Genomic DNA, 25200 nt, shown 5'->3' with positions numbered 1-25200 from the left:
AGTGGACAGGCTAGCGTCTAACATTGTTCTGTACAGTCCAGAGGACGATCTGTGACAGCCACGGTACTCGCTTTTCCAGTGAGTTGGTTAGGTGCATAGCAAGCCAGAATAAAAGAGGGCACGGCAAGTTAAACAGATAGCTAAGAAAGCATCATTAAACCGGGCACTCAGAATATCCGGCGGAAATCAAATGGGGGAAGGCCTCTAAGGCAGCCAGCTAGAGCTCCGGTAAAGAGAATCTCAGGCAGATCAGAACGACCCGTCCAATGAGGCTTCAAGTGAAGGAATGAATGGTAACAGAGATGAGGCCATCAAAACTAGAGCTCTCAGTGTCCAGCAGAAACTGGCCGGGGATGTTGAGACAATTGACTGGAGTCCTGCCTGGCCTGTGTCTCCATGGCTCAGCTCCAATGGCTGGCCTTCCAGCTTCCCCTCCCCACAGTAGGCATTTTCACTCCATGGATAAACAGTGTTGATCTTTTTGGAATTGGTCCTCAAGGACACATTGGTTTTATTCTTGTGCTTTTTTTTTTTTTTTTTTAACCTTCCCTGTCATGGTATTAGGGAAGCCATCCCATCCCCAGGCAAAGGACCATGGAGGGCCCTTTGAGACAAACCTGGTTCTGAAATAGGAAGCGGGGCCCCCCTTTGAGAGCCAGGGGCTCAATAAACTCAAACAACCCATGGCATTTCACATTGGACAGAAGGTCATGTCCACCAGCACAGAGTGTGAACCTTCTTCTCAGCCCACAGCTAGTTTAAGCCCCCAAGGGGTATAAGCAGGGACTGTCATGGCCTGTCCTTATAAAGTGTGTCCCCTGGATGGTTAGTAGCGAATATCCTATGAAACCAACTAGTAAGCTAAGAGCCCATGTTACGGGCGTTTGTGATCACTCAACCCAAAGATGCTTGTGGCTTCGATAAGAGTGCCGCTAGGGAAAATGGCGGGTAGATGTGGGGGTCTGTTGCAGCAGCAGACCCTGCAGATGGCTCCCGTGGTTCAGGTGTGGGCAGTGATGGTGGCGATCATACACGGGTTTGGAGCAGACACTTTCTCTGCATGGTGAGCAGGTGGTAGCCATTTCCTGCTGAGTAGGGAAATCTAGGAGTAGCTGGGGGGCAGGGGGGGCCTGGAAGGGGAGTCTGGTCTTGACGCTGCTGAGGTCTGAATTAAACACCAGAGTGGAGTTGTAAGCAGGCAGTTGGAAATACATTCAGTGTTGTTTTGTTTAGGGGAACCTATTTGCTTTTGGCCAGTACTGACTCTAGCCTAGTAAATTTGAAATATGCATTTTAACTTAAATGTTGCTTTAGCCCTGAGCAGCTAAATTTCAGAACAACAATTATACAGATAAATTGATAGCGTTTTCCTCTGTTGCTGTGTTGCTGTTTAGACTCCTCCAGTAGACTGAAAACGTTCAAGCAAGGCGATGTTCATTGATTTCATTGGATAACTTAGAATTTCTACCTTTGATTGAAATCATCTTATTGAATGAAAGTGAAGAAGAGGAGTTGGTCAGTAAAGTGCTTGCTGGGCCGCATGAAGGCACGGGCTTGGATGTACATGTCTCTAACCCAAGCCTGGCAGCACAGGCAACCTAGGACTCAGACTTCTGTCAGTCTAGCCAAACCAGTGGCTGCAGGTTCAGTGAGACCTTATCCAATTTATAAGGTAGAGAACATCCAAGAAGACACCCAACAGGGACCTTTGGCCTCCACATGCATAAACAGTGTACATCTCCCCCACCCCCACCCCCCAGTGAAGAAGTCTGGTTTTTAACTATAGACTAGTTGGAAGTGGAGTAAGAAAAGATCAGTTGGCGGTGCCTGTCTTACAGACCTCTGTTTATACCCTGTAAAACCATTTATCTTAGAAATGTGTATAGTACTTTGTGTGTGTGTGTGTGTGTGTGTGTGTGTGTGTGTGTGTGTGTGTGTGTGTGTGTGTATAGACATGTAGGCACATGTGTCCCATAGCAATGCATGTAGAATTCAGAGGAATTTTGGGGGGGCATGTCCTTGTCTTCCCTTTGTTGTCTCTGCACTGACTATCCAGGTTAGCTAAACATGAACATTTGATTCTCCTATTTCATCTCTTATCTCACCACAGGAGTGCGGGAATTACAGGTGCATGCACCATACCTTACACACTCCACCCTGTCTTTTGAGATAGGGTTTCTCTGTGTAGCCCAGGCTGACCTAGACTCACTTTGTAGATCAGGCTGGCCTTGAACTCACAGAGATCTACCTGCCTCTGCCGCCCAGGTGCTAGGACCACAGGCATGCACCACAGAGCCATTTTTTTTTTTTTTTAATGTGGTTTCCAGGACTAGCACTTTAACCTGCTAGCTACCCCTTGTCTTTTGCTGTGTTTTCAACTATCTGTGTGTTAGATTCAGGAGCTTATGGATTATGTGAATGCTCCTTATGAAACTTTCAGAGTACACATGTAGGCTATTTTTCTACCTCTTTGGGCATAGTTTCATTTTTGAAAAAAATCATAGATCCTACTTTTTGGTTTGTTTGTTTGTTTTTGAGATAGGGTTTCTCTATGTAGCCTTGCCTGCTCTGGACTTCCTTTGTAGACCAGGCTGGCCTCGAACTCATAGAGATCCACCTGCCTCTGCCTCCCAAGTGCTGGGATTAAAGACATGCACCACCACAACCTGGTCATAAGTCCTATTTTTAAAAGCATTTTAAATGGGGAGGAATAAATTTAGTATCATGCCCTTTGTGGACCATACCTACGTATTCTGCCTAACACAAGGACAACAAGATGGGGGGGGGGGTGGAAATTACATGAACTAATAATGGGGTAGACACATTCTTACTACTTTGAGCTAAAACCGAAAGCGTTCAGTAATGGGCCCTATTGCTCTTTGAAAGAAGAGCCACAGATTTCCTTGGCCGAGGGAGAAGGAATGGTGTCTTACCTAGTAGAACCCAGAGGGGGAAGAGGCAAGCCACTGCTCTATTCTCTTGAGCCTAGGGAGGCAGCCAAGAAGGATGCTGGCACGAGAGACACGGCTAACAAGCATAGAGACTGACCACCATGCCCTTCCAGTGTTGTGTACTAGGACACTGGGTCTTCTGTGTTGGAGCTGTTGCAAGCTGCCACCTTGGCAGCCACTCTGATTCCCAAGGATGGCTGTTAGACATAGTGGAGCTATGAAAGCTGTGAAGGCCAGGGAGGGTGTTCCTAATGGAAAGCAGGAAGGCGTTCCAAAGGTCAGAGGCAGCAAACCAAAACTGTGGAGTTCAGAGCAAGACGATTGGATGAAATAGGGCTCACTGACAAGTTCATGAACAGCTGCGGTAAGCCAGTGGCTTCTGAAGTTGCATTTGGCCAGACAGGCTGTGTTTGCCTGTGGTCAGTAGATGGAGGAGACGGTTGGCACCACTGCTTCCTGCTGGAATACTGGAGGCCCACCGAGCGACACCGTACAGAAGTGTAGGATCCACCAGGTCTCAGTTTGGTAATAATTTCTGTAGACATTCCTGTTGCTGCACATCAGTGGTGGTTCAACATCTGGGCCTTTTACCGTCCGTGCGGTTTCACTTCAGTTGCTGACAGCATGTATCTCAGGTTTTATCAATGCTTCACATTCTTTCTGTTTTGTAAGCAGCTCTAGTGGGCAGGTTGCCTGTTCCCAGGGGGATGAGAGCTTTGTTCCTACGGACGGACGCTGGTGGTTGCACTGAACCTTCATGATGAATTTAAAAGGCCGATGCTGGGGAGTGTGCTGTGTGACTCATGCTCATATCGCTAGTGATTTAAAAACAACAATAATACAGAACTGTACCTAAACTTTTTTTTTAATCACTTTAAAATATTTTTATGGAGCTAGAGAGATTGTGCAGTAGTTAAGAGGGCACGAGTTCGGTTTCTAGAACCCATATCATGTAGCTCACAAGCGCCTGTAACTCCCAAGTCTGTGGGGGTTTGATGCTTTCCGTGGGTATTTAGACACATGTGCACACAGACAGACAGACAGACAGACACACACACACACACACACACACACACACACTTTTACTCTTTTTTAAGATTTTATAATTTAGTATCTCTGAGCATTGAAGTGTCTCAAAGAATGCAAGCATCTTGCAGGGGGCAGGTTCATGTCTTTGGCATGAACCAGAGATTTCAGAGGAAAATCAAGCAAAACTAGAAAGCAGCCAACAATAAGAGGGCTTAAAGACATCAGCCTTGGAGAAAGGGCAGCTTTCAGTGAGGGTTGACGCGTACTTTAATGAGCAGGTAGCATGCAAACCGATGCTGTCACCTGCTCCGTTGACCAACACCTGCTCTGTTGACCAACACTCAGCATCAGTTTCATCTGCTTTCCGTTTGGGTTTCTCATGTCTGTGCTCTGAGGAAGAGTGAGATTCCAGAAGGCAAAGGAATCTGAAGCACATTGGCCCCAAGCCTCTCATGAGGGGTAGCTGACAAGGACTGTCTGACTTCCTGTCACCATCTGCCATGTACCTGCTCAGTCTTACTCTGTTCCCATGGATGCTTCATTGAGTTCTACAACAAACACAGAAATAGTAATAATGGCTCTCACGTTAAAGGTGAGGAACAGTATCTATCTAGTAGGTGGCTCTGTAAGTTATAAATAGCAGAGTATTGTAGGCTCTGTTTTTTAACAATTAAACTTTATTATACAACCCAACTAGCTTACACAAGAGGGAAAAAAGGTTAAAGGGAAAAAAGTGAACCTTCCGGTATCCGTTCCACGGGACGGGTCCTTAGGTGTCTCTGGCCTGCATGCTGGTCCAGCCTGTTCACTGATCCACATGCGCTCAAGCCAGGTCTCAACCTGTTGTTCTCTCCTCTCCGCCTGCGCCTGTGTCCTGTGCGAAGGGAGGTCTCCTTCTCCCATTGAGGGTCGATTAGAAAGACAATAGTCCAGGTGGAGTCCCCAGGTCTGCTTCCTGAATTTCAGGTTCAGGATGGCTCCACTCAGTCTATCACAGGATATCTATGGGGTGCCCAAGAGTAAAGCCCGCCAAGACTGCTTTTACCTGTGACAAAGCTCACAGTCTTTCCCACAGAGTATCCTGCAAACTAGCGGAGGTTTCCTGGTACCCAGTCATGAGCTGAGCTTTCTTCCTTTGACCTGCCCATGTGCATTAGTGCTGTACAGAAGAAGTATAAGCACTCCAGAGTAGAGCAGTGTTTGTATGCACGGTGCCATCTGCATTCCCAAGAGGAAGACGCACTACCCACAGGACACCTGATAGGATGTTAATAACTGGGATGGCTAGCTAAACAGAATTCTCTGAAACTAAAATGTAGATACTTGGCCACCACTGCACGCCTACATATGGGCAGTGAGTCCCTATAGATTGACACAGATAGAACATTTCCATTATTCCAGAAAGTTCTATGGATCAGCACTGACAGCCAGACTTTGGTCCAATCAGCAAAGGCCTTTTCTTCTGTGCTTGTGATGTCTGGTGATAGATGGCTTGGCCTGATGTGACAGTGCTACTCTACCATGTCAATGCTGTGTGTCTCAACATCCTTCATGCACGCTCGCTTTTTCTTCCAAGGAGGAAGTTGGCCGGATATGGAAGATGGAGCTGCTCAAAGAATCAGATGGGCTGGGAATTCAGGTTAGTGGAGGCCGAGGATCAAAGCGCTCACCTCACGCTATCGTTGTCACCCAAGTGAAGGAAGGAGGTGCCGCTCACAGGTGACTAAATAACTCTCCCTCATCCCTCTCCCTCCCCTTGCCCTCCTCCTCCTCCTCCTCCTCCCTTTCCCTCCGGTGCTGGGTACTAGTGTCTTTCACTTGATTAAAGCTCTGTTAGTTACAGTGCATAAGGCATGTGGGAGCCCTGGAGGAAACAGACAAGAGCCGTTCTAACTGGACACACCTCAGAGCACAGGAAGTGGCTCATTAGGGAGGAAACCGGGATGCTCTAAACCGTGGAGCAGAGGTTTCGTTTCTTTGTACTCCCTTTTAGATTACTTGCTTATCCTAACTCTTGGAATGCTAGCAGTGACCGTGGCACTATGTGATTATTTATTAAGAAGATGCCCCTGAACTGAAGGTCACGTTCCTGACATCTGAAGTCCTGTGAGACTGTGACTAATGACTCAGGAAAGTGGCACTGACAGAAAATGTGGCCACCGTGCAAATGGGTCAGATCTTTCAGAGTTTCACACGCACGCACACACCATCACATGTCTCCATTGCACAAGAGGAGGTGGAAAGTAAATGTGATTCTTCTCCATATAGCCTAAAAAAGCGGCACTTAAAAGCCTACTTTTTGATCTGAACAATTGTGTGAAGTAGTGAGAGGGACTGTGTTTAGCTGGAGCACATATGAAAAAGGTTATCTGAGTGTGAGGTATATAGCCATCCCCAAATGGTCCTCGCTGGGCTACTTTCTTCCACTCACGTGTGGTAACTACTATTTACAAGGCATGGGGTATGAACATGTGTTGCCATGCCCACGTGTACACAGTGAGACTACAGAGAGAATGGCCCTGGTGGGGAAGTGATTGTCTTCTATCTAGTCTGGAATTTCTTCTGGCAGGGGGCCCAGACTCCAAGATGGCTATGATGAGCCATAGTGTGAGCGAAAGTCTGCCTCATAGGGTGTAGATGAGATGGAGCTAGAGTTGTTTAGGCTGAGTAACAGAAACGTAAAGACAGGACTGGGCAAAAGCTAGCAGACTGCATCCTGCTCTTCAGCCTCATATAGCAGGATGCTTAAAAAAAAAAAACAAAAAACTACTACACTAGTGGTAAGATTAACTACAACTGTCAATTATCCAAGTGACAGTATTATTAAGAGATTAAGACCTTAGATGGCTTTAACCCAGATGAGCATCACTAAACTTCCTGAATGGCGTTCCTGATATGCCTTAAGGAACGCTCCACAGCCGGCTGTTTTCCCATTAATGCTATGTCTTACGTTCTGGTCTATCTGGCAGGTTGGCAACTGGGAAATTCCTGTGCTCAGAGATAAGCTTTATGTGGAGATGCTCTTATTGCTTTCCCATCAGGGCTATGGCTAAATGGTCCCCATCGTTTTCTTTTCATTTTTAGCCAGAAGTGCTGTGTGTGTGTTTCCTCTGTGCTATACAACTCATCAGTGGGGCATTCTAATTAATAACAAGAGATGAGAGAAAGTGGAATTAGAGAGCAGAGTAAGGAAAGGGATAAACCGGGATGTCTTGGTGGTGGCGTGAATAAGGAAGCCCACTAGCCATGGCCATTGAATCGTCTATGCCAGGTCCCCCTCCTCCCGTAGGATCAGCCCCCAACCCACACCCCCCCCTTGAGATTCCAGTGTGTCCCTCCTGGTGACTTTCTCATTCCCTCTCTTTCACCATGCCAAATAACTAGTGGGGCCCTTGGCATCTCTATACTTAGGGATTTTTGAAAACAGAAGGCAGAGGCTGTTGGAAGTCCCTTGTGCCCCTTGTCTTTTATTAGAACCTAGACTCATAAAGAAAGATTACCATGTGCACCCCAGAGGACAGAGACAGCAAGAGAGATGCTGATGAAAGGGGAGACGCTGGTTCATTCATTGGGAGGAAGCACAGGAGAGAGAGAGAGAGAGAGAGAGAGAGAGAGAGAGAGAGAGAGAGAGAGAGAGAGAGAGAGAGAGAGCGCTGGGTGGGCCCAGGAGGGTGCAAGGCATGCGCAGGTTCCATGACAGGACCTGGGTAGTGATGGCAAACCTTGAGAGGAGGGTAGACCCCTAGGCCCATAGTCTCTGCCTCACCAGATTTGGCTCCTTTTTGGTCCATCACCAGTTCAGTGGAATCACTGCGTAGGCCCGCCCAGTGTTCTAGAGTTATGTGCATTGAGGGCCATGACCCTACCCTAAGGAGACAGACCCAGTGACATCAGAGTCTCTTGCCAGAAGGAAGCTCAGAGTTGGGCCTGATTGAAATGAGAAGACACAGAGTTCCTACAACCATCGAAATGGGCCAGCTCTCAATCCTATAGCAACAGCAAGTTCAGCACTTGATCCTTCTGTTTGCGTAGTTTGTCTGTGGGGACCCAAGGGTGAAATAAACCTCAAGAAACTTTATCTTCGAGGTCCCGTAGCTCTGCTGGTGGGGGTGGGGAGGTACGCATAGCACTTAGCACCAGTCCCCAGTTAGCCCAGAAAGAACCTTGCCTCTGTCTGATGGGAGCAACAGACCAGTGAAGGGCTGCAGGTGAGCTTAGCATGTCTTGGCACTGCCTGTGCTCAGCTTAGCAATAGCCCTGAGCCGATGACAGGGAGGATTCGAGAAAGAATGACTTGACTCTCCTAAAACCGGAGGGTCTTAGTTGATCTGTCATTATAATCACCCAGATGAAGTGTCATTGACATTGACGTCAGATACATTTAGCTTAAGAGTGAGCGTATTACTAAGTGACTGTCAAGAATCCTAGAGATATTCGCCCCTCTCCTGGGAGTCTAGATACCAGTGTTAAAGCAGTCCCACCCCAGACCATCTTTGGATGTCATTGCTTCCTCTTCCACCCAATTTTAGCTCTCCCTTCTCATGACTTTTCCTAGCTCCAACCCAGAATGTCTTGACTAGGGTTTTGCTTTGTTTTGTTTCCCCCTGCCCCCCCCCCCATCTCCGTTTCCTCAGGGACGGCAGGCTGTCCTTAGGAGACGAACTGCTGGTGATCAATGGTCACTTACTGGTCGGGCTCTCCCACGAGGAAGCTGTGGCCATTCTGCGCTCAGCCACTGGGATGGTACAGCTGGTGGTGGCCAGCAAGGTAGGTCGTGTTTTGTCGTTCTCAATGTTTATGGCAGAAGTGTGAATCTGGGTGTGGGCCTTTCCCAGGCTACACAGATAGCTATGTGCATGCTTACAGCTTACATACGTTGGGCTATGCAGCAGCTGCAATTCCACAGGGCCAGCGCGCGTGAAGAATTATTTAAGTTATTAAAGATGGCTGTTAGAAAAGGAATGATAGAGTGAAGGATAAGGTAAGGAATGGGTGCAGAAGCATGCAGAGTAGGGAAGAAGGAGACTGGGTAGATTTATTTATTTTTTTGTCACTATGATGAAACTACCCAAGATAAGTAACCTAAAGACGATGAAAGTTATTCGGGCTCATGGCTTCGGTCTGTGATCGGCTGGATCCATTGCCGGGCCTGCCAGAAGCTTCATGGCAGAAGAGTGTGGTGGGCAGAGGAAAACTGTCTGCCCCGTGGCAGTCAAGAAACGACGGCACTGAGACATGAAGAGAGCCTTCAAAGGCACACACCCCAGCAACTCGCTTAGTCCAACCCATCTTCCAGTTCCTACCACCTCCTACCGTACTCTAATTATTAATCCATTAGTGGGCTCATCCTTTCATCAGGTGAGAACCCTGAGGATGCAGCCACCTCCCTAAGTCCCACTGTTGAGCATCACACCCAGGACCAGGCCATCAACATAGCTGAGGGGTTGGGGGATGAACACTCCAAAGCCAAGCCACAGCAGTAAGCATTGCGTCTTCTAAGGCCAGAATGAGGAAGGTCCCAGGGCTGTCCGTGGGCAAGCCAGGGGCCCTGGTCCAATCGCACTTAGGACGATGAAGCTGGAGGAAGCCCTGTGCCTGCTTTGTCCAGCCACCTCTACCTTCCCATCTTCCCTGGCTGTACGGATAAGACAGTGAAGCAGAGCATCCTCAGTGGCTGCCATCTTGCAGAAGTCATGGTGCCGTCATCAGTGCCAGGCACCCAAGCGCTTGGCACACAGCCCTCTTGTCTACCCAACTTTACTGCCACCTCTACCCCCTGGTTTTCACTGTCTTGATGGGATCATGAAACCCCAGGTCGGGGCTTCTTTCATGCGTGTGTTAATATGATGACTATGTCATGGGTTCATAGCGTTCAACCCCTGGAGGAAGGCTGCCGATGTCCCAACTCTGACGAGGACAGGAGACAGTGACTCCTCTCCTTCCTATGCCTTCTATAGGAACTATATGCCTTCTAGTTGTACTGTTGAGCCTATTACAGTGGCCCTATGACTCAGGAGTGAGTATGGTGGAGCCACACAGCTGTTTCTGCTGCCAACTGGCTGGCCGGGAGAATCTGTGTGAGACCACATATATCTTAGCTCTGCAAAGATGCAGTTGCCAGTACTTCTCATTCCCTTTCCATCTTCCCCATTTTTATTTTGCAGCTTGGCATCTTTAGGTTTCTGTATATTTTTCCTTCTTAGGTTACATGATCTATTGGCAGTTTGAGGACCGCAGTTGGTTCTTTGTCTCTCTGGGTCTCCATCCATAGGCTCAGCCGACCTCAGATGGGAAGTCCTTAAAATAACAATCGCATCTTCACTGCACACAGACTCCTTCTCCCCTTGTTGCTCCTTAGGTCATTCAGTAGCTATTTATAGAGCATTCACATTGTATTGGCAACCTGGGAATGATTTAAAGTGTACAGAAAGATGTGTACACGTTTTCCACAAGTACCATATCATCTTATATGTAGGAGGTATTTGAGCATCCTTGGACTCTGGTGTCTGTGAGAAGTTTCTAGAAGGTAACAAAGAGCAACTATCACATAATAGATTAGGATTCCATTATGAACTACCAGAAGAAAATTTGCCTTTCCTTTTACCTTTTACCCTAAATCTCTGACTAGAACATGACATTTGCCAAGGCACAGCTTTGGTGACGGCTGTAAGCCCCCAGAGACAGAGCTGAGCCCCGTTTGCCTGGCAGTTTTCTTCTTCCTATAGGGATTCCTGTGGGTCCTGGGAACTTCTCATGACTCTTTCACACACAGGGCGGTCTGCATCCTTTGCTAGGGACAAGGAAGAACAGAAGTTCTAGGGCTTTCTCTGTCCCTCTGCTGACCACTCCACACAGCAGGGAAGAGCTTCAAGGGAAGGAGAGACCACCTCCTCACTTTGTCAGGCAGATCAGGAGTTTGAAGGCATCCCTGGGTCATGTCCATAGTCCTGTGTGTGTAGCCTGCTTCATTTGCACAGCTCAAAAGTGTAGGTGCCTGCCCAGGATTCTGTGCTGCACACTTTTCCCTACTAAGTTTGGAAGATGAAAAGGGGGATTTCTTACCTAAGCTAAGCTGTTATCCACAAACATGAGATAAAGGGAAAAAAAAAAAAAAAAAGACTACTGGCCAGCTGGGAGAACCTATGTGAGGGTGCACACATCTCCACTCTGCACAGAGCTATGCTGTTGCTACATTCACAGGACCTCAAAGATGATTCCTAGTGTTGCCAAGCTCTCTGCCTACTCTTCACCTTAAAAGAAAGAAAAAAAGGTAGAGTGATAACAGTTGCCAGATACTACAATCCTCTCACTAGATGCTAAACCACTCCCTTGGGGCAGATGTGTGTTCTTTTTATTCAAAGTTTTCCATTTGAATCCCACTGGTTATTTAACTTCCTTGGGGCCCCACGTTGGTAGACAAAAGCAGGTTTTCTGCCAAGTCCAATGGATTGTGAAATGGCTGCCGCTTCCATTCACTCAGCCACCCCAGGGGTAGAGAAGATATAAAACGGAACAGAGCAGGCCATCAGAAAGAGATAGCATGCTTCTCCCAGAGGCTTTGACTTCGAGGGGCATGAACTGGGGTCCTTCTAAGGCTGATCAATATTCGGGAATCAATTCTCAGTCAGTCCACGGGGTCCTGGGCACCTGGCCTGGCCCTCAGAGGGCCTTTCAGTTTGTAGCATAGGTCCTGTTTGCACGCAGGCTGTCAGCTGTCCAGCCTACTGCTGGTTCTTAACCTTGTCCCTGACTGACTGGGTGCTCGTCCATGCAAGAGGAAGAGGAGCCTCCATCTTCAGGATCCTCCTGGCATCCAGCCGTTCCTATTCTTTATCCAACCAGGATAGGCTAGCTATAGGTTTTGTTTTATCTTCATTCCTGGGGGATGAAGGACGGGAGAATTTCCAACTTCCGACTATAAAGAATAATAAAAATGTAAAATCTTATTATTCTAGACCCAGAGAGCTTGTCACAAAACTTGGAGGCACTGTCTGGAAGTTTAGTCACTTCCCCATGAAGGGAATGCCGGGGGCTTCCACAGAAAGACGTTATTAGTCTGCAGCATAGTAAGAGCTTGGGTGTCTGTATGGTGAAGTCAGATCTGTGTGCTGCTCATTAGCTTTTTGTCAGCTTGATGTAAGTCAGGGTCATCTAGGAAAAGTGACCTTCAGGTGGAAAAAAAAAAATGCTTCCATGAGATTGGCCCATGGGCAGCTCTGTGGGGACATTTCCTGAGTGATGCTGCTGTGGGAGGGCCCAGCACACTATGGGTATTGTCACCCCTGAGCCAAGTGGTCGTGGGTTCTATAAAGACAAACTGAGCGAGCAATCCAAGCCATGGTGAGCACAGCCAGGAAGTGGCATTTCTCTGTGGCCTCTGCTTCAGCTTTGGCCTCCAAGTCCCTGCCTTGAGTTCCAACACCCCTTCCTTATAGACTGCAGTGAGGAGCCCTCTTTTCCTCAGCTTGTTTAGTCTCTTCTTGTTTGTTTGTTTTGCCTTGGGTTTTGAAATAGGCTTCCTCTTGCAGCCCTGGCTGTCCTAGAACTCTCTATTTAGACCAGGCTGTCTTTGCAATCACAGAGATCCATCTGCCTCTGCCTCCCGAGTGCTGGGATAAAAGGCGTGCAGCACCACACCACACTTTGAATTCTTTTTTTTTTTTTTTTTTTTTTAATCACATTAATAAAAAAGCAAAGTAGGACAGCCAGGGTGATTTTTGATACTATTTATTTATTTATTTATTTATGTATTTATTTATTTATTTATTTATTTAGAGAGTGTGTGTGTGTGTGTGTGTGTAATGGGTGTGTGCAGGTACCCATAAAGGCCAAAGGCGTTATATCTCCTTGGACCTGGAACCACAGACAGTTATGAGCCTCCTATGTGGGTTCTGGGAACGAAACTTAGATCTTCTGAAAGAGCATGTCTTTTAAATATCTGAGGCAGCCTGGCTTTGATAATCGCGGTAGCATTTTGCAGCCACAAAGTTTCTTTCATGCTTTTTATTTTCACTCTTGGTTTTATTAGGCAATAAAATGTGAAGCAGTTAAGTGTTTATTGAATCTCACACAGAAAACACACAGATGAAAATGAAACTTTGCCCATGCTGCTAACAGGACTGTCCACACACTGTTGTGTCCTTCTGCTCAGAAGCACATGTATGTGTGCAATGTGCATTGCCTACATGTTCTTTTCGTTGAGTCAGACACAAAGAGGCAGAGTGTGTCTTGGCGGCCACCTGGACTGCAATGCTAGCTCTGCCCTGAGAAAAGCTGTGTGTTCTGGGCAAGCCATTACATGTTTAAATCCGAGTTTCCTTTCGATGCAGTGAGAATCAGGAACGGCCTCTGAGAATGTCACGGAGCTTGAAGGAGGCAGGGAAAGCCCTGAGCAGTTCAGCTGCCCAGCAGGGGAGAGGGGGAGCAGGGACAGTGGAGAAGTGACCACCTTCCTCTCTGTCATACATGAGCACATATGTAGTCTATAATCACATACGTGGCTGATATCATGACTGTCACACATGCTTCTGAGCTGCTCATTCACTATGTAGCACGCTGGAAGAACTTTCCCACAAGAAGTTTGTCTCAGCACCATTTTTTTTTTTTTTTTTTTTTTCCCGGAGTCAAGGTTTCTCTGTGTAGCCTTGGCTGTCCTGGACTCGCTTTGTAGACCACGCGGGCCTCAAACACACAGCAATCCGCCTGCCTCTGCCTCCCTAGTGCTAGGATTAAAGGTGTGCACCACCACTGCCTGGCTCCCAAAGCAACATGAATTATCTCTTCTACCCCCCCCCCACCCTCTCTTTTTAAAGGTTTATTTATTTATTATGTACACCATGTTTTGCCTGTGTGCCAGAAGAGGGCACCAGATCTCAGTATAGGTGGTTGTGAGCTACCATGTAGTTGCTGGGAATTGAACTCAGAACCTTTGGAAGAGCAAACAGTGCTCTTAACATCTGAGCCATCTCTCCAGCCCCCTCAGCATCACTTTTCAAGGCACATTATATCCCATAGCTGCTGTGTGATCTACCACCCATTGGGACCTTTCATTTGCTTTTTTTTTTTTTTTTTTTTAATTCTTTATTGTTAAAGGCTCAACAGAGTAGACAGCATAGAAGAGATATGGACTCACGACTTCCCTAATGGCTTCACTTCCTTACATAGAAACAAACCGTGCAACATTCCCTCACAGTTACTGGTGTGACATGATTGTTTGAGGCCTGGGGTATACCTCAATTGGTAAAGTGTTTGCCTAAAGTGAATGAATGTTTTTCACGTTCTTCAAGGTAAAAATGGCTTTAAGCGGGTAACAAGCATCGCTGACATAAAATGCCAGATCACTAAAAGTTTGTATTGTCCATTACAACTTGGTGGTTTTGGCGTCTGTCTTCCATTCTGTGTGGGTGGCCAAGTGGTTTGATGGTTCAGACTTTGTGGTACCTTCTACTCCCTGTAGAAGGGGCTAAGGTGAAGAGATGAGGAGAAAACACTACTGTGTTTCCCTGGCTCGGCTCTTCAGCCCTTGTTCCCATCCCTGGCCTTAGTGTCTGGCGACCTTTTTAGGATGTGTGCCAGGCTCCTGCGTGCACCTTATGTACAATGGAGACTGTCAAGACCGTCTTCACCTGCATCCCACATCTGCTCTGCCATCTCTACATACGAGCAAAGGGCACCTTGGGGAGTCTAAACATAACGGAGGCCCTGTGTTGGTTTTGATCTTGAAAAGCTGCTCACTGAAAAGGCACCATCATGTCTCCAGGTTGGCATTTTGATTCTGAAACAGAAAAATCTCTGTTTACGGAGCATGTGCCAATAAGATGGCCAGTGAGCGAGGGACAGTATGAGCTTCCGGTTAGGCCTATGATAAGTAGAAACGGTTCGAGGAAAAGTAGTGGGCACACGGGAGAGAAAGCTGGATGAAATCAGATATGCTGCAGAGGTGGAAAGAAACAGCCAGCGACACTGGAGGAGAAAGGGTGAACTGGTGCTGCCTGTCAGTCAAAGCCAAGGCGTTACGCATGCTAGGCGAGGGCTCAACCATCAGGCTAGGCTCCATCTCCAGCCCTAGGACCTCCAGCCCTTGGAGGGGCTAACAGAACGCCTCCTGGCCTGGCACTGGTGGTGCAAATGAATGCCCACGCTTGTCAGAGTAGGCCAGAGTCATGAGTGATCCAGGAAGAGGGTGGCAGGCAACACCAGGAGGATTAGAACTGGTCTGAGTGAAATGTGAGGCTAAGAGGGAAGGAAAGGCAGGCTTGGAGCACTAGGCAGAGACCAGCTCTTTAAGTTGTGGAGCTGCACAGGAAAAGGACGTCACTCATCTGACCAGTGACAGGGAGGCTCAAGGGAGCACCAACCTTACAAACTCAAATTTGTTAGGAACTGCAAAAACTGCTTTGGCTTTAAATTGTGTTACCACCCTGATGTTGATGGTGACTCCACACGTGTAGGGTCATAAACGCCACGTGCTCTCTGGGTGGAGCACGTGGCTGGCCTCATCAGGTTGACTTCCATTAGCAGCTGGTACCCCAGGGGTAATTCCTGGGCCTTTCGTGTGTCCTATTAGGAGAGCTCAGCGGAGGACCTCCTGAGGTCAACATCGAAGAGTTTACCTGACCTGACTAGCTCCGTGGAGGATGTGTCCTCCTGGACTGACAATGAAGACCAGGAAGCAGACGGGGAAGGCGAAGAGGGGACGGGCTCAGCCGCTGTCCGGGGCATGGTAAGTGAGCCTCTGGCTGTTTCCAGCTCTGGGATGATGCTTCTCTGAAGACTGGGTGACAGAATCAGAGAAGAATGCGGCGCCTTCCTTTTTTATATTTTTCTCAGAATGTTCTGGAAACATCTGGAAGGGAGATGCATTTCACTTAAGAAAACTAAAACTGGAAACCACAGGCTGTTTAGTTTTGTGCAGACACTGGTCTCTAAAATGCTCTTTGGCGTCCATGAAGACACTCTTAATACTTCTTAAGGATGCTTGAAGGCAACCGAGGGTTTCAATACAGACTTCCAGATTTCTGCCTAAAAGTGGAAGAGCCCACTCAGACAAATTAGCGTAGAGTGATCGTTGAGCTTTGACCGTACCAGGTCACCCACGTAGCTTCCCCACGTAAGGGAATTGCTTTGTTAACACCTGGCACACACAGGAAGGCGTCCCTACTACAAGGAAGCGATGTGGACTCCTGGTCTCTTTCTCTCAGATCTGAAGAACGCATCGTTAGTGCAAGCTCTCCCTGCTCTTGAGCCAACCTTCTTTCTGCCCTACGGAACCGGCTACTTCTCTCTCCGGGCCCTACACTTAGGTAGCATGGGGGAGCGTTGGAAAATGAGCTCTGTGCATCCCGAGCCCTTCAAAAGCAAAACAAACACCTGCATTCCTCGTCATCGTTACTAGACAATGCTAGTACGTTTGAGGGGAGGAAAAATAAAAGTTGCTTTTCCCTCAAATGAGAGCTTTCTTCGAAAGCCCACTCAACGCAAGCCTCCCCTGAAGGACCAGGGTCAAGGTGGGGGGAGGGGGCAGGTTAAACAACCCTTGGCTAATCCTTTCTCTACGCAGTATGCTATGATTCGCTGGCTTTCCTTGGGCTTTCAGCAACCGTGGAAACTGAACTAACCTTCGCAGCCTCCGTGTCCCTTCTGCCTGCCTGTCAGACCTCTCTTTGCATCAAGCTCACCATTTACTCTAAGCAACTGCACTCCACTTCTCCAGAGCCCCTTGTGGTGCCTCCTCCCTGCATTCCTGCCCCAGGACCTTTGCGGATGCTCTTCAGTCTGGGTACAGCTGACTTGGGCTCCTCTTCTAGACCTTGTAGTCTGACCTCCTCAGAGGAATTGAGCACACTGTCCATACTGACCCTCTTAGCTCCTGCTGACTGCCCATGTGTGCCCCCCACGTCAACTGCTGGCCCCCCCAGATTTGTTCGGTGTTTTTCCCAAGCCGTCGTCATCAGCTGCATGAGGCAAGTGATCCTAGCGACTGGTCTGGCATTTCTGTAGACCACCCATCTGGTGTTTGAGCTCCGAAATATTAAATAAGGCTTGACATGGGAAGCCTGGGGCTGTGGCTCTGTTGGTAGAGCGCTTGCCTATCATGTGTGAAGCTCTGGACTTGAGAGAATGAGGATTGTCAGTATGACAGGGCATGAGGGAGGTGGTGACTCGGGAAATGGAGAATTTTGTGTGTGTGTGTTTTTTAACAACAAAAATTTTATTTCATGAAAGTAATCTCCGTCATACACATGGTTGTGTCAGCTCACAATTGTCTCCGCTCAACTGGGAGGGTTCTATTCAGCCTGTCGATGGGAAGCTTGGCTCTGGCTTCCTTTGGCATCAGAGGAGTTTGTTCTGATGTTTCTGGCCTGGGAAGTTTGGAAGATCTTAGAGATCCCTGGGGTGGTCAGTCTTGAGAAGATAAAGGACCTCACCTAACAGAGAATGAAGAGCTATGTTGGACCTTACAACCCTGTGAGCCTGGCACGGGCGTTTGAGTCCTTTCATTGGTGGACGAGACCCTGAAATTCGGTGTCCTAGGTAACTGTTTCTCTACTAAGAAAGGATTTGGCTTCTCGTGTTTTGTTTGGGCTGAACATCTGGTGGTGTGTCTGCTCTAAGTGTACCAGACATGTCTGGACACTGGGAACTTACCAAAGCATCTCACGGTGTCATTCTTGGTTGACTGGGCTTGTCCAGGCTGGGAAACTGTTTCTTCTTTGGGACCTGACCTAGAGTGTTTTCTGGTGACTCTGGAGTCTATACAAAGAGTGGTGAGCACCATATGCATGCGGCTGAGCTTGGTAACATTAAAACAGGGAGGTGTGTTGGTTGGATTGGAATGTGGAAAAACCCAATCCAGGCTCCCTGAGCTCCTGTAACAGCTCTCTCCTCACAGCCTCAAGGGTCATGCTAAGACTTGGCTCTCCTGTGGGCAGCAGCAGGAAGTGTTCTAGTCCATGAATCCCTCCGAACCCACGGCACCAGCAGCATAACGCTTAGCAACTCCCACTTGGTTCTTCTTCCTGGGTGTCCACTGCCTCTGGCTTTGGGATTCACCTCTCCCAGGAAGTCTTCCAAGATGCACACGTCATACCTGCCTGGGGCTCTGGCATGCTGTGCGCATGCGTTATCCTTCATGAACCTTAACACAGATGGCTATGACATACTGATTCATGTGTGTGACAGTTTTCTTAATGTCACGGTCCCTCTGTAGTGGTAGGTCTGGGAAGTGGCTGTGCCAGCTTTGTCACTTGCCCATCACACACGCTCAACTTTAGACTTCTAAGTATAGAGAGGACCTGGATGGGTGGAGAGATAGCAGGCAGGTGGCCAATCTTCTGTGGTGCCTGGAGTTCCCACAATGCCCTCTGCAGACCTCTAATCAAAAGGACTGCTGAGCTCCACTGACATTGCCATCTTCCCCAACCACCTGTGAATTTAAATTGAACATGGACAGTGGACATTTGTTTGTTCGTGTCCTGTCTGCTTCTCTGTTCTGGCAATTTCTGCCTGGAACAAGAATATAGGTGAAAATTGGAATCGTTTAAGCACTCCTTCCTTTAAAATGGGCATCATCTCTATAACGAATAAGTAGATACTTTTTCTTCCTGTTTGGTTATTAAGAGTAGAAGAAGCAGGTAGGCAATTTAGGACTTGATTTTTTTTTTTTTTTTTTTTTAACAAATCAACAGTAGTGACAAAGGATTACACATCTCAACAGAAATGGGTAAAGTACAAGTGAAATGCGGGTGGAGTGACTAACCAGAGGCGCGGTGGAAACCCACAGCTGTAGAGGACGTGGGCTCAGGTAAAACAAACAAACAAAAACAAACAAAACCCAAAAACCAAAACAGTAGCATGGCAGACCTCTGTAACCTGGAGACAAACAAGCTGGGCCACACTTCTCATGTTTTAGGCTAGGAATCCTTGATGAGAGAGGCAGCTGAGATCCTGGGATAACAGGCTTGCCCCACACCCCTCTCTCCCTCCCTCCCCCTCCCTCCCTCCCTCCCTTCCTCCCTCCCTCCCTCCCTTCCTCCCTCCCTCCCTTTCTTTCCTCCACCCATACTCATCTACTCCCAGCTAAGGCAGCCATGAGGGAAAACCACAAGGGAAAGGGCGGCACACCAAGACTTTAGACACACCCCGGACATGCAGGGGCAATACACAGCATCTCTGCTCTTGTAGGAGGGTGTAGCTTTAATTCAGAAGGTCTGCAAGGGGTAGGGCCAAGGAGTCTGGGCTTTCTGAAGTTCCCATGTGACCCTGATGCAGAAAGCAGAAGGGGCAGGGCACTACCAATCACCTGGTAGACTGGCAGGAACCCCTTACCCTGTCCTGCCCCAGCATCTCCCTGTACAGGGCACAGCCTTGAGGGAAGGGGAGATCTTAGACCCCAAATACCCCTCTCCTCCCTGCAGTTTAAGGGCCAGAGAGTAGAGGTGTCTGCTGTGTATATGGAAAACTTGGAAGCCTGGGGTCCTTCAGGCACATGCTGGCACATGATGTTCTCGCTGCCTTTGCATACACCTGTCCCTGCAGATGGACTGGCAGTGTGCTTGTGGAAACCATCGCGCCAGCTCCAACATGGGTGGATGTACAGCTGCCCAGACTGCGTGGCTTTCTCTCCTCTGTCCCTAAGTACGAACTGGTCCACTGGATTTTCCCAGGTGCGCCTTACTTGACTTCCGTTTCGAGCAGCGCTTCCACAGGCACAGAGCAGAGATGAGAGGCTGTGTGGAAACTCAGTGCACTATACGGAATTGCCGGAGCAGCATAAGTGGAAGGCGGCTGCCGTTAACACTGGCCTATGAAAATAAGATTTCAATCTGAGGGTGCTTTTGATTTGGTTTGGTTTCATACTTAAGGAGATGAAGCGATGAATGGAGAAGAACAGAGATAAGGGTAATTACTTGCTTGGGATGAATTGCCCAGAAAGCTGCTGATGTTTGGATTAGACTTATTCTTGTTGTAGCAACATTTGCAGGGACTTGCTGCAACTCGCCACCTGGCCCTGTGCCTCCTTCCCGCCCATGCACTTTGCAGTTCTCAGGGAGGTAAAACAGCCTGTGCTATTTGTATAGAACGCATGAGGGCTGTGCCCTGTAAATGGGGGCTTGTAATATAGGGGTCTCCAAAGGGAGGTAGACACACCTGAAGGGAGGCCTCCTGGTTTCTGGGTTATAGAAGGAAAATATTACGATGTTTTATAGATTGCATATCGCTTTATTATATTATTAATTTGGGGGGGCTTTTGTTTGTTTGTTTGCTTTTGTTTTGATTTTATCTTTTGAGACAGGGCTTTACTATGTATCCCTGGCTGGTCTGGAACTTGCTCTGTAGATCAGACTGGCTTCAAACTCACTCCTACCTCTGCTTCCCGAGTCCTGGGATTAAAGGCATGCACCAGTATGCCCAGCCCTTATTTTACTTTATTTTTTGAAATTTTTCATTACATTCTAGTTTTCGTGTGTGTGTGTGTGTGTGTGTGTGTGTGTGTGTGTGTGTGTGTTTTAAAGAAAAGTACATCTATATACAGTTAGCTTTTGGACTTGAAATATTCCTTCAAATTTCAGTGAAAATAATATAATGGGCCACTAGAACATGTAGTATTTATTACTTATTATATAATAATATTTAAAATAACATAACGGACCACTAGAATGTTAATAAACTATCCTTGTCTTCTGTTAATTTCTTTTGTGAAAATTATATTGTAAAAGTCATATGATTTTTATCACTTTAGATGACTTCCTGTCTTTGTGTGTTCTAATACATTGCTCTAAAGACACCTTTTACATTTGTCCTTAATTACACACCGTGTTGGCAATCGATCCTACTCTCTTTTCATTTGGATCTGCTAGATTTCAGGCCTCTGGGGACTAAAGTTTATGGTCCACACATAGCAAGGTAAAGGGGAATATAGAGAGTAAAAGAAAGAGGCAGTTCTAAGATAGAACATGTCTTCTGCCATAGACAAAGGGACAGCAGCAATCAGTAGAGGTGGCCGAGAGGGACAGCATGACTCACTTGAGCTTTGAGAAGCCCTTGAAACGTATTTGTTTTCTTAAGGCTGCTCCTGGACATAATACTGTCAAAATCTAATCCTATCTGAAGACAGATGGTCCCTTCTCAGCCTCTCCTCCACGTACTCTGATCATTTTTAATAACGCAAAAAGTCCTGCACCAGCAAGATGGTTTAGTGAGTAGAGGTCCTTGCTGCCAAGCCAGAGGGCGCGGGTTCAAGCCATCCTGGCATTCCCATGGTAGAAAGAAAGAAGTGAAGCTGGTTTCCAATTTCCATGCGTGCTATGGCACACGCCTCACACATGGAGGCTCACAAAATAAGTACATGTAATAAAAATATTCCTGAAGTGACATTGCTCGTCAAAATGGCCATTGACAGTGCCCGCATGCATCAGATAAATGAGAAGTAGGTATTGGAAACGCACACCTTAACAAAAGCCTTTCTGGACACCAAAAGGTAGAATCTCTTGACTTTTTCTTATTCTAGCCCCTTCTTATGCAACATGGCAGCACGGAGCCTGGGAAAGCAAAGCAAAGCAGAATATAAGAGGTCAGAAGTTCTGCTGTGGAATTCAGGGCAGAAATTTCTCAAAGAAACAAAGATGCTTAGGACCAGTAGAGCTCTCCCATCCCGCCCCCTGGTGGGCTGTGTGCATGCATGCCTCGGCTTTTGTTTGCTGCTTGTTGGCTTGTTTTCCTCCCCTTGCTGTTTACATAAGTGGAAGTTTAGCTCCCTAGATGACATTTGCAGAGAAAGAAGACCATGGTCCTTGTACCTTACTTCACTTAAAGTTCTCTTCCTTCCATTTCTTGACTACCAAGACTCTACATCCCTTTCTTTTGAGAAGTTTTTATTGTCACACAAGTCTTCTATCACCTCTGCCTTTACCACTCCAAGTCACAAAGCCAGCCTCTGATTCATGGCTTGTCAGCAAAGTGCCCTTCCCCTCCCCCTCTCTCCAGACACCTCTAATTCTTCATTCTATTTCTCCCAGCCATACTATGTCCAGCCACAGAAGTTTGTCACGTGGCCTTGCAGGTTGCCCACAGCCAAGCCACCATGAGTCACCCAGCTCTGCGCCCAGCTCCGCATTGTCACAGTGAGCGTTTTCTAATGTGTCTTTCTCCTCTTACAGCATTTATTATATGCCAGCGTGAATTAGTGATTTCCTGTACATTTTACAATCCCTACTTCTGAGTAATAAATGTGCTATATGCTGTATTGAATCATATGTTATATTGACCTCAAAGAGACAGATATAACCTTCTCTCTCTCCCCACCCCCCCTTCCTTCCCTTCCTCCTCCTTTTTTTTGTTTTGATGACAGGGCCTTACTTTGTAGCCAGGGCTGACCTGGAACTCACTATATAAACCAGGCTTGCCTCAAACTCACAAAGATCTCTGCCTCCCAAGAGCTGGGATTAAAGGTACCTAGGCCTTTAGTCCACACAAGGAATTGGGGCTTCTTTTATAGGAATTTGGTGGTGGTGCACGGCTTTAATCCCAGCACTCAGGAGGCAGAGGCAGGCGGATCTCCTTCAGTTTGAGGCCAGCCTTGCTCTACAGAGTAAATTACAGGACAGCCAAGGCTACACAGAGAGATTCTGTTTAAAAAAAATTAGGCAGCATTGTAGTTGAGTGACAGGCACAGTTTCCATGTTGGGATCCGTGGGCGGTGAAGGATAGGAACAGTTTAAAGGTGAGCAGACAAATGTGGACGTCTATGCTGAGACTTCACTGAGTCTCCACTGAGAAGGAACATCCGCAGTCTGCACTAAGGAGGGATGTGCAAATCCATCCTTGCCATCCCCACACTCACATTTGTACTTAAGAGGCTACTGTCCTCTTTTTAGGCCATAGAAACCAACTGTAAGAGGATCACACAGAGGCTAATGACTGATGACTTTCCAGGGGTCTGAAGGGTGACTTCTTCACCACAGCTTTCTATGTAACCAAGAAACTTATTGAATTTGTATGCATAAAATCATCTAATCCCTAACACAGTCCTTTAAACTCGTTCAGATTTATGGGGGCGGATGGTGCTTGATGAATGGGCAGAAACAGGAAACAGGCTCATACAGAACAAGGGCAATATTATCTCACTTGCAGAGCCACAGCCTGGATGTCTCCATGGACATCTGCTGTAGCCCCTCCCCCTGCTGCGTCTGAGGGGTTCTGAGCCGTGCACACTCCCTATGCTCTGCATGGACCAAAGAGCACAGGGATGACAAATTGGTCTCTCCATGTTTACTGCTTTTCTTTTCAGCCCCAAACTGTTCTCTCTGGTGAAAAAGCAATGGTCCAGTAGAATGGCAGAGTCGTCTTTTTCTGCGTGCAAGTCAGAGGCTCTTTGTCACTTGGTGCTGACTGAATTGTGCATGTGTGCGTCCGTGTGTACGCGTGTGTGCACGCACACACACTGTTGCTCTGATTCCCTCTGTATGAATGGTTATTTATTTCCAGCCCTGGCCTCTCTGATGGCCATCTGGTTCTCTTTGGTCACTCACACATCTGCCCCAGAGATTTGGAAAAATGGGCTTCATTTAGCAGTCTAAAAACCATCTTCCTGTGGCTGAAAGCATGAAAGGAAAGTCACGTTGTTCTGTCCTGTGGATCCTGACCAGTGGGGTGAACCAACTCCACTTCCCCCGGGAGCTGAAATGTGTCTGCACATCTGCAGTTTGTTTGTTTGTTTTTGTTTTTCTTTCAAGTGATGAGAACAGTAACACCCCCCGCTTCCCCACCCCCCATCCTCCCACCCCACCCCCCATGCGGACTAAGAATGACCATCTCCCCTGAGGTTTTCCCTTGGGACCAGATATGCTTGTGTAGTGGGAACGCTGGAGATAAAAGTCAAACTGTTTGTTTGTGAGGCCTCGGGAGCCAACTGTTAAATGAGTCACACAGGGTATTCAGGACGTCTCTTACACACTTTGAACAGCAGTCACAGAGCATCCCTAAGTAATAGATAGACCTTCGCCTGGGCCCAAGGGGCCAATTCCTGAGTAGCACTGAGTACCTTCCTATCTCTGCTCCCACAAATCTTGGTGCCCATGGATTGTCTTATTGAAAACTACTGTTTTTTGGGTATATTCCAAGGAGTGGAATAGCTGGGTCTTGAGGAAGCCCTATTCCCATTTTTCTGAGAAAGCACCAGATAGATTTCCAAAGTGGTTGTACTAGTTTGCATTCCCACCAGCAGTGAAGGAGTGTTCCTCTGTCTCTACATCCTCGCCAGCATGTGGTGTCAGTTGAGTTATTAATCTTAGCCATTCTGATGGGTGTAAGATGGAGTCTCAGTGTCATTTTGATTTGCATTTCTCTGATGACTAAGGAGGTCGAGCATTTCTTTAAGTGTCTCTCAGCAATTTGATATTCCTCTGTTGAGAATTCTCTGTTTAGTTCTGAGCCCCATTTCTCTATTGGGTTATTTGGTTTGGTGGTATTTAATTTCTTGAGTTCTTTATATATTTTGGATATTAGACCTTTGTCAGATGAAGGGTTAGTGAAGATCTTTTCCCAGTCTGTAGGCTGTCGCTTTGTTCTCTTGACAGTGTCACCTGTCTTACAGAAGCTTCTCAGCCTCATGAGGTCCCATTTATTAAGTGTTGATGTTAAGGCCTGGACTGTTGGTGTTCTGTTCAGGAAGTTGTCTCCTGTGCCTAGATGCACTACCACACAACAGGGACATATGCTCAACCATGTTCATAGCTGCCTTATTTATAATAGCCAGAACATGGAAACAGCCTACGTGTCCCTCAGTAGAAGAATGGATAAAGAAACTGTGGTATATTTACACTATGGAATACTACTCAGCTATTAAAAACAAGAAATTTCCGAAATTTGTGGACAAATGGATTGAACTAGAAATTATCATAATGAGTGAGTTCACCCAGAAGCAAAAAGAGTTAAATGGTATATACTCACTTATATTGAGACACTAGTCCAAGGGGTACGTCCCCATGAAAAACTTTACCTATCAGGAAAGTGGGTCAGGGGGGAGGACATCCTATTGAGACTTTAGGTGTGAGAAGCCTGGGAGAATGAGGAAATAGAAGGATCCAGAGGGTCTTGGAAAACTACAGGTGGGTCTGGGCCCTGGGGTCCTCCTCAAACTATGGCACCAGCCAAGGAAAATATAGGCAGTAAACTTCGAACCCCTACCCAGACTAGCCGATGGACAAGACATTCTCCACCA

At 47.3% G+C, this 25200-nt stretch overlaps 1 protein-coding gene across 1 annotated transcript in view; it reads left to right on the top strand.

Moving 5' to 3' along the window:
* Pdzd2 (PDZ domain containing 2) overlaps window positions 1-25200 on the top strand; it is a 258752-nt gene that overhangs the window by 167925 nt on the left and 65627 nt on the right. Inside the window, exons 4-6 of the mRNA XM_051150986.1 lie at window positions 5557-5699; window positions 8615-8747; window positions 15547-15702. Of these exons, the coding sequence (XP_051006943.1) occupies window positions 5557-5699; window positions 8615-8747; window positions 15547-15702 (432 nt within the window). The remainder of the gene's footprint in view (window positions 1-5556; window positions 5700-8614; window positions 8748-15546; window positions 15703-25200) is intronic.

The sequence above is a fragment of the Acomys russatus genome, chromosome 9 (assembly GCF_903995435.1).
Source record: "Acomys russatus chromosome 9, mAcoRus1.1, whole genome shotgun sequence".
Lineage (NCBI taxonomy): Eukaryota > Metazoa > Chordata > Mammalia > Rodentia > Muridae > Acomys > Acomys russatus.
This window is presented reverse-complemented; position numbering and strand designations above follow the sequence as displayed.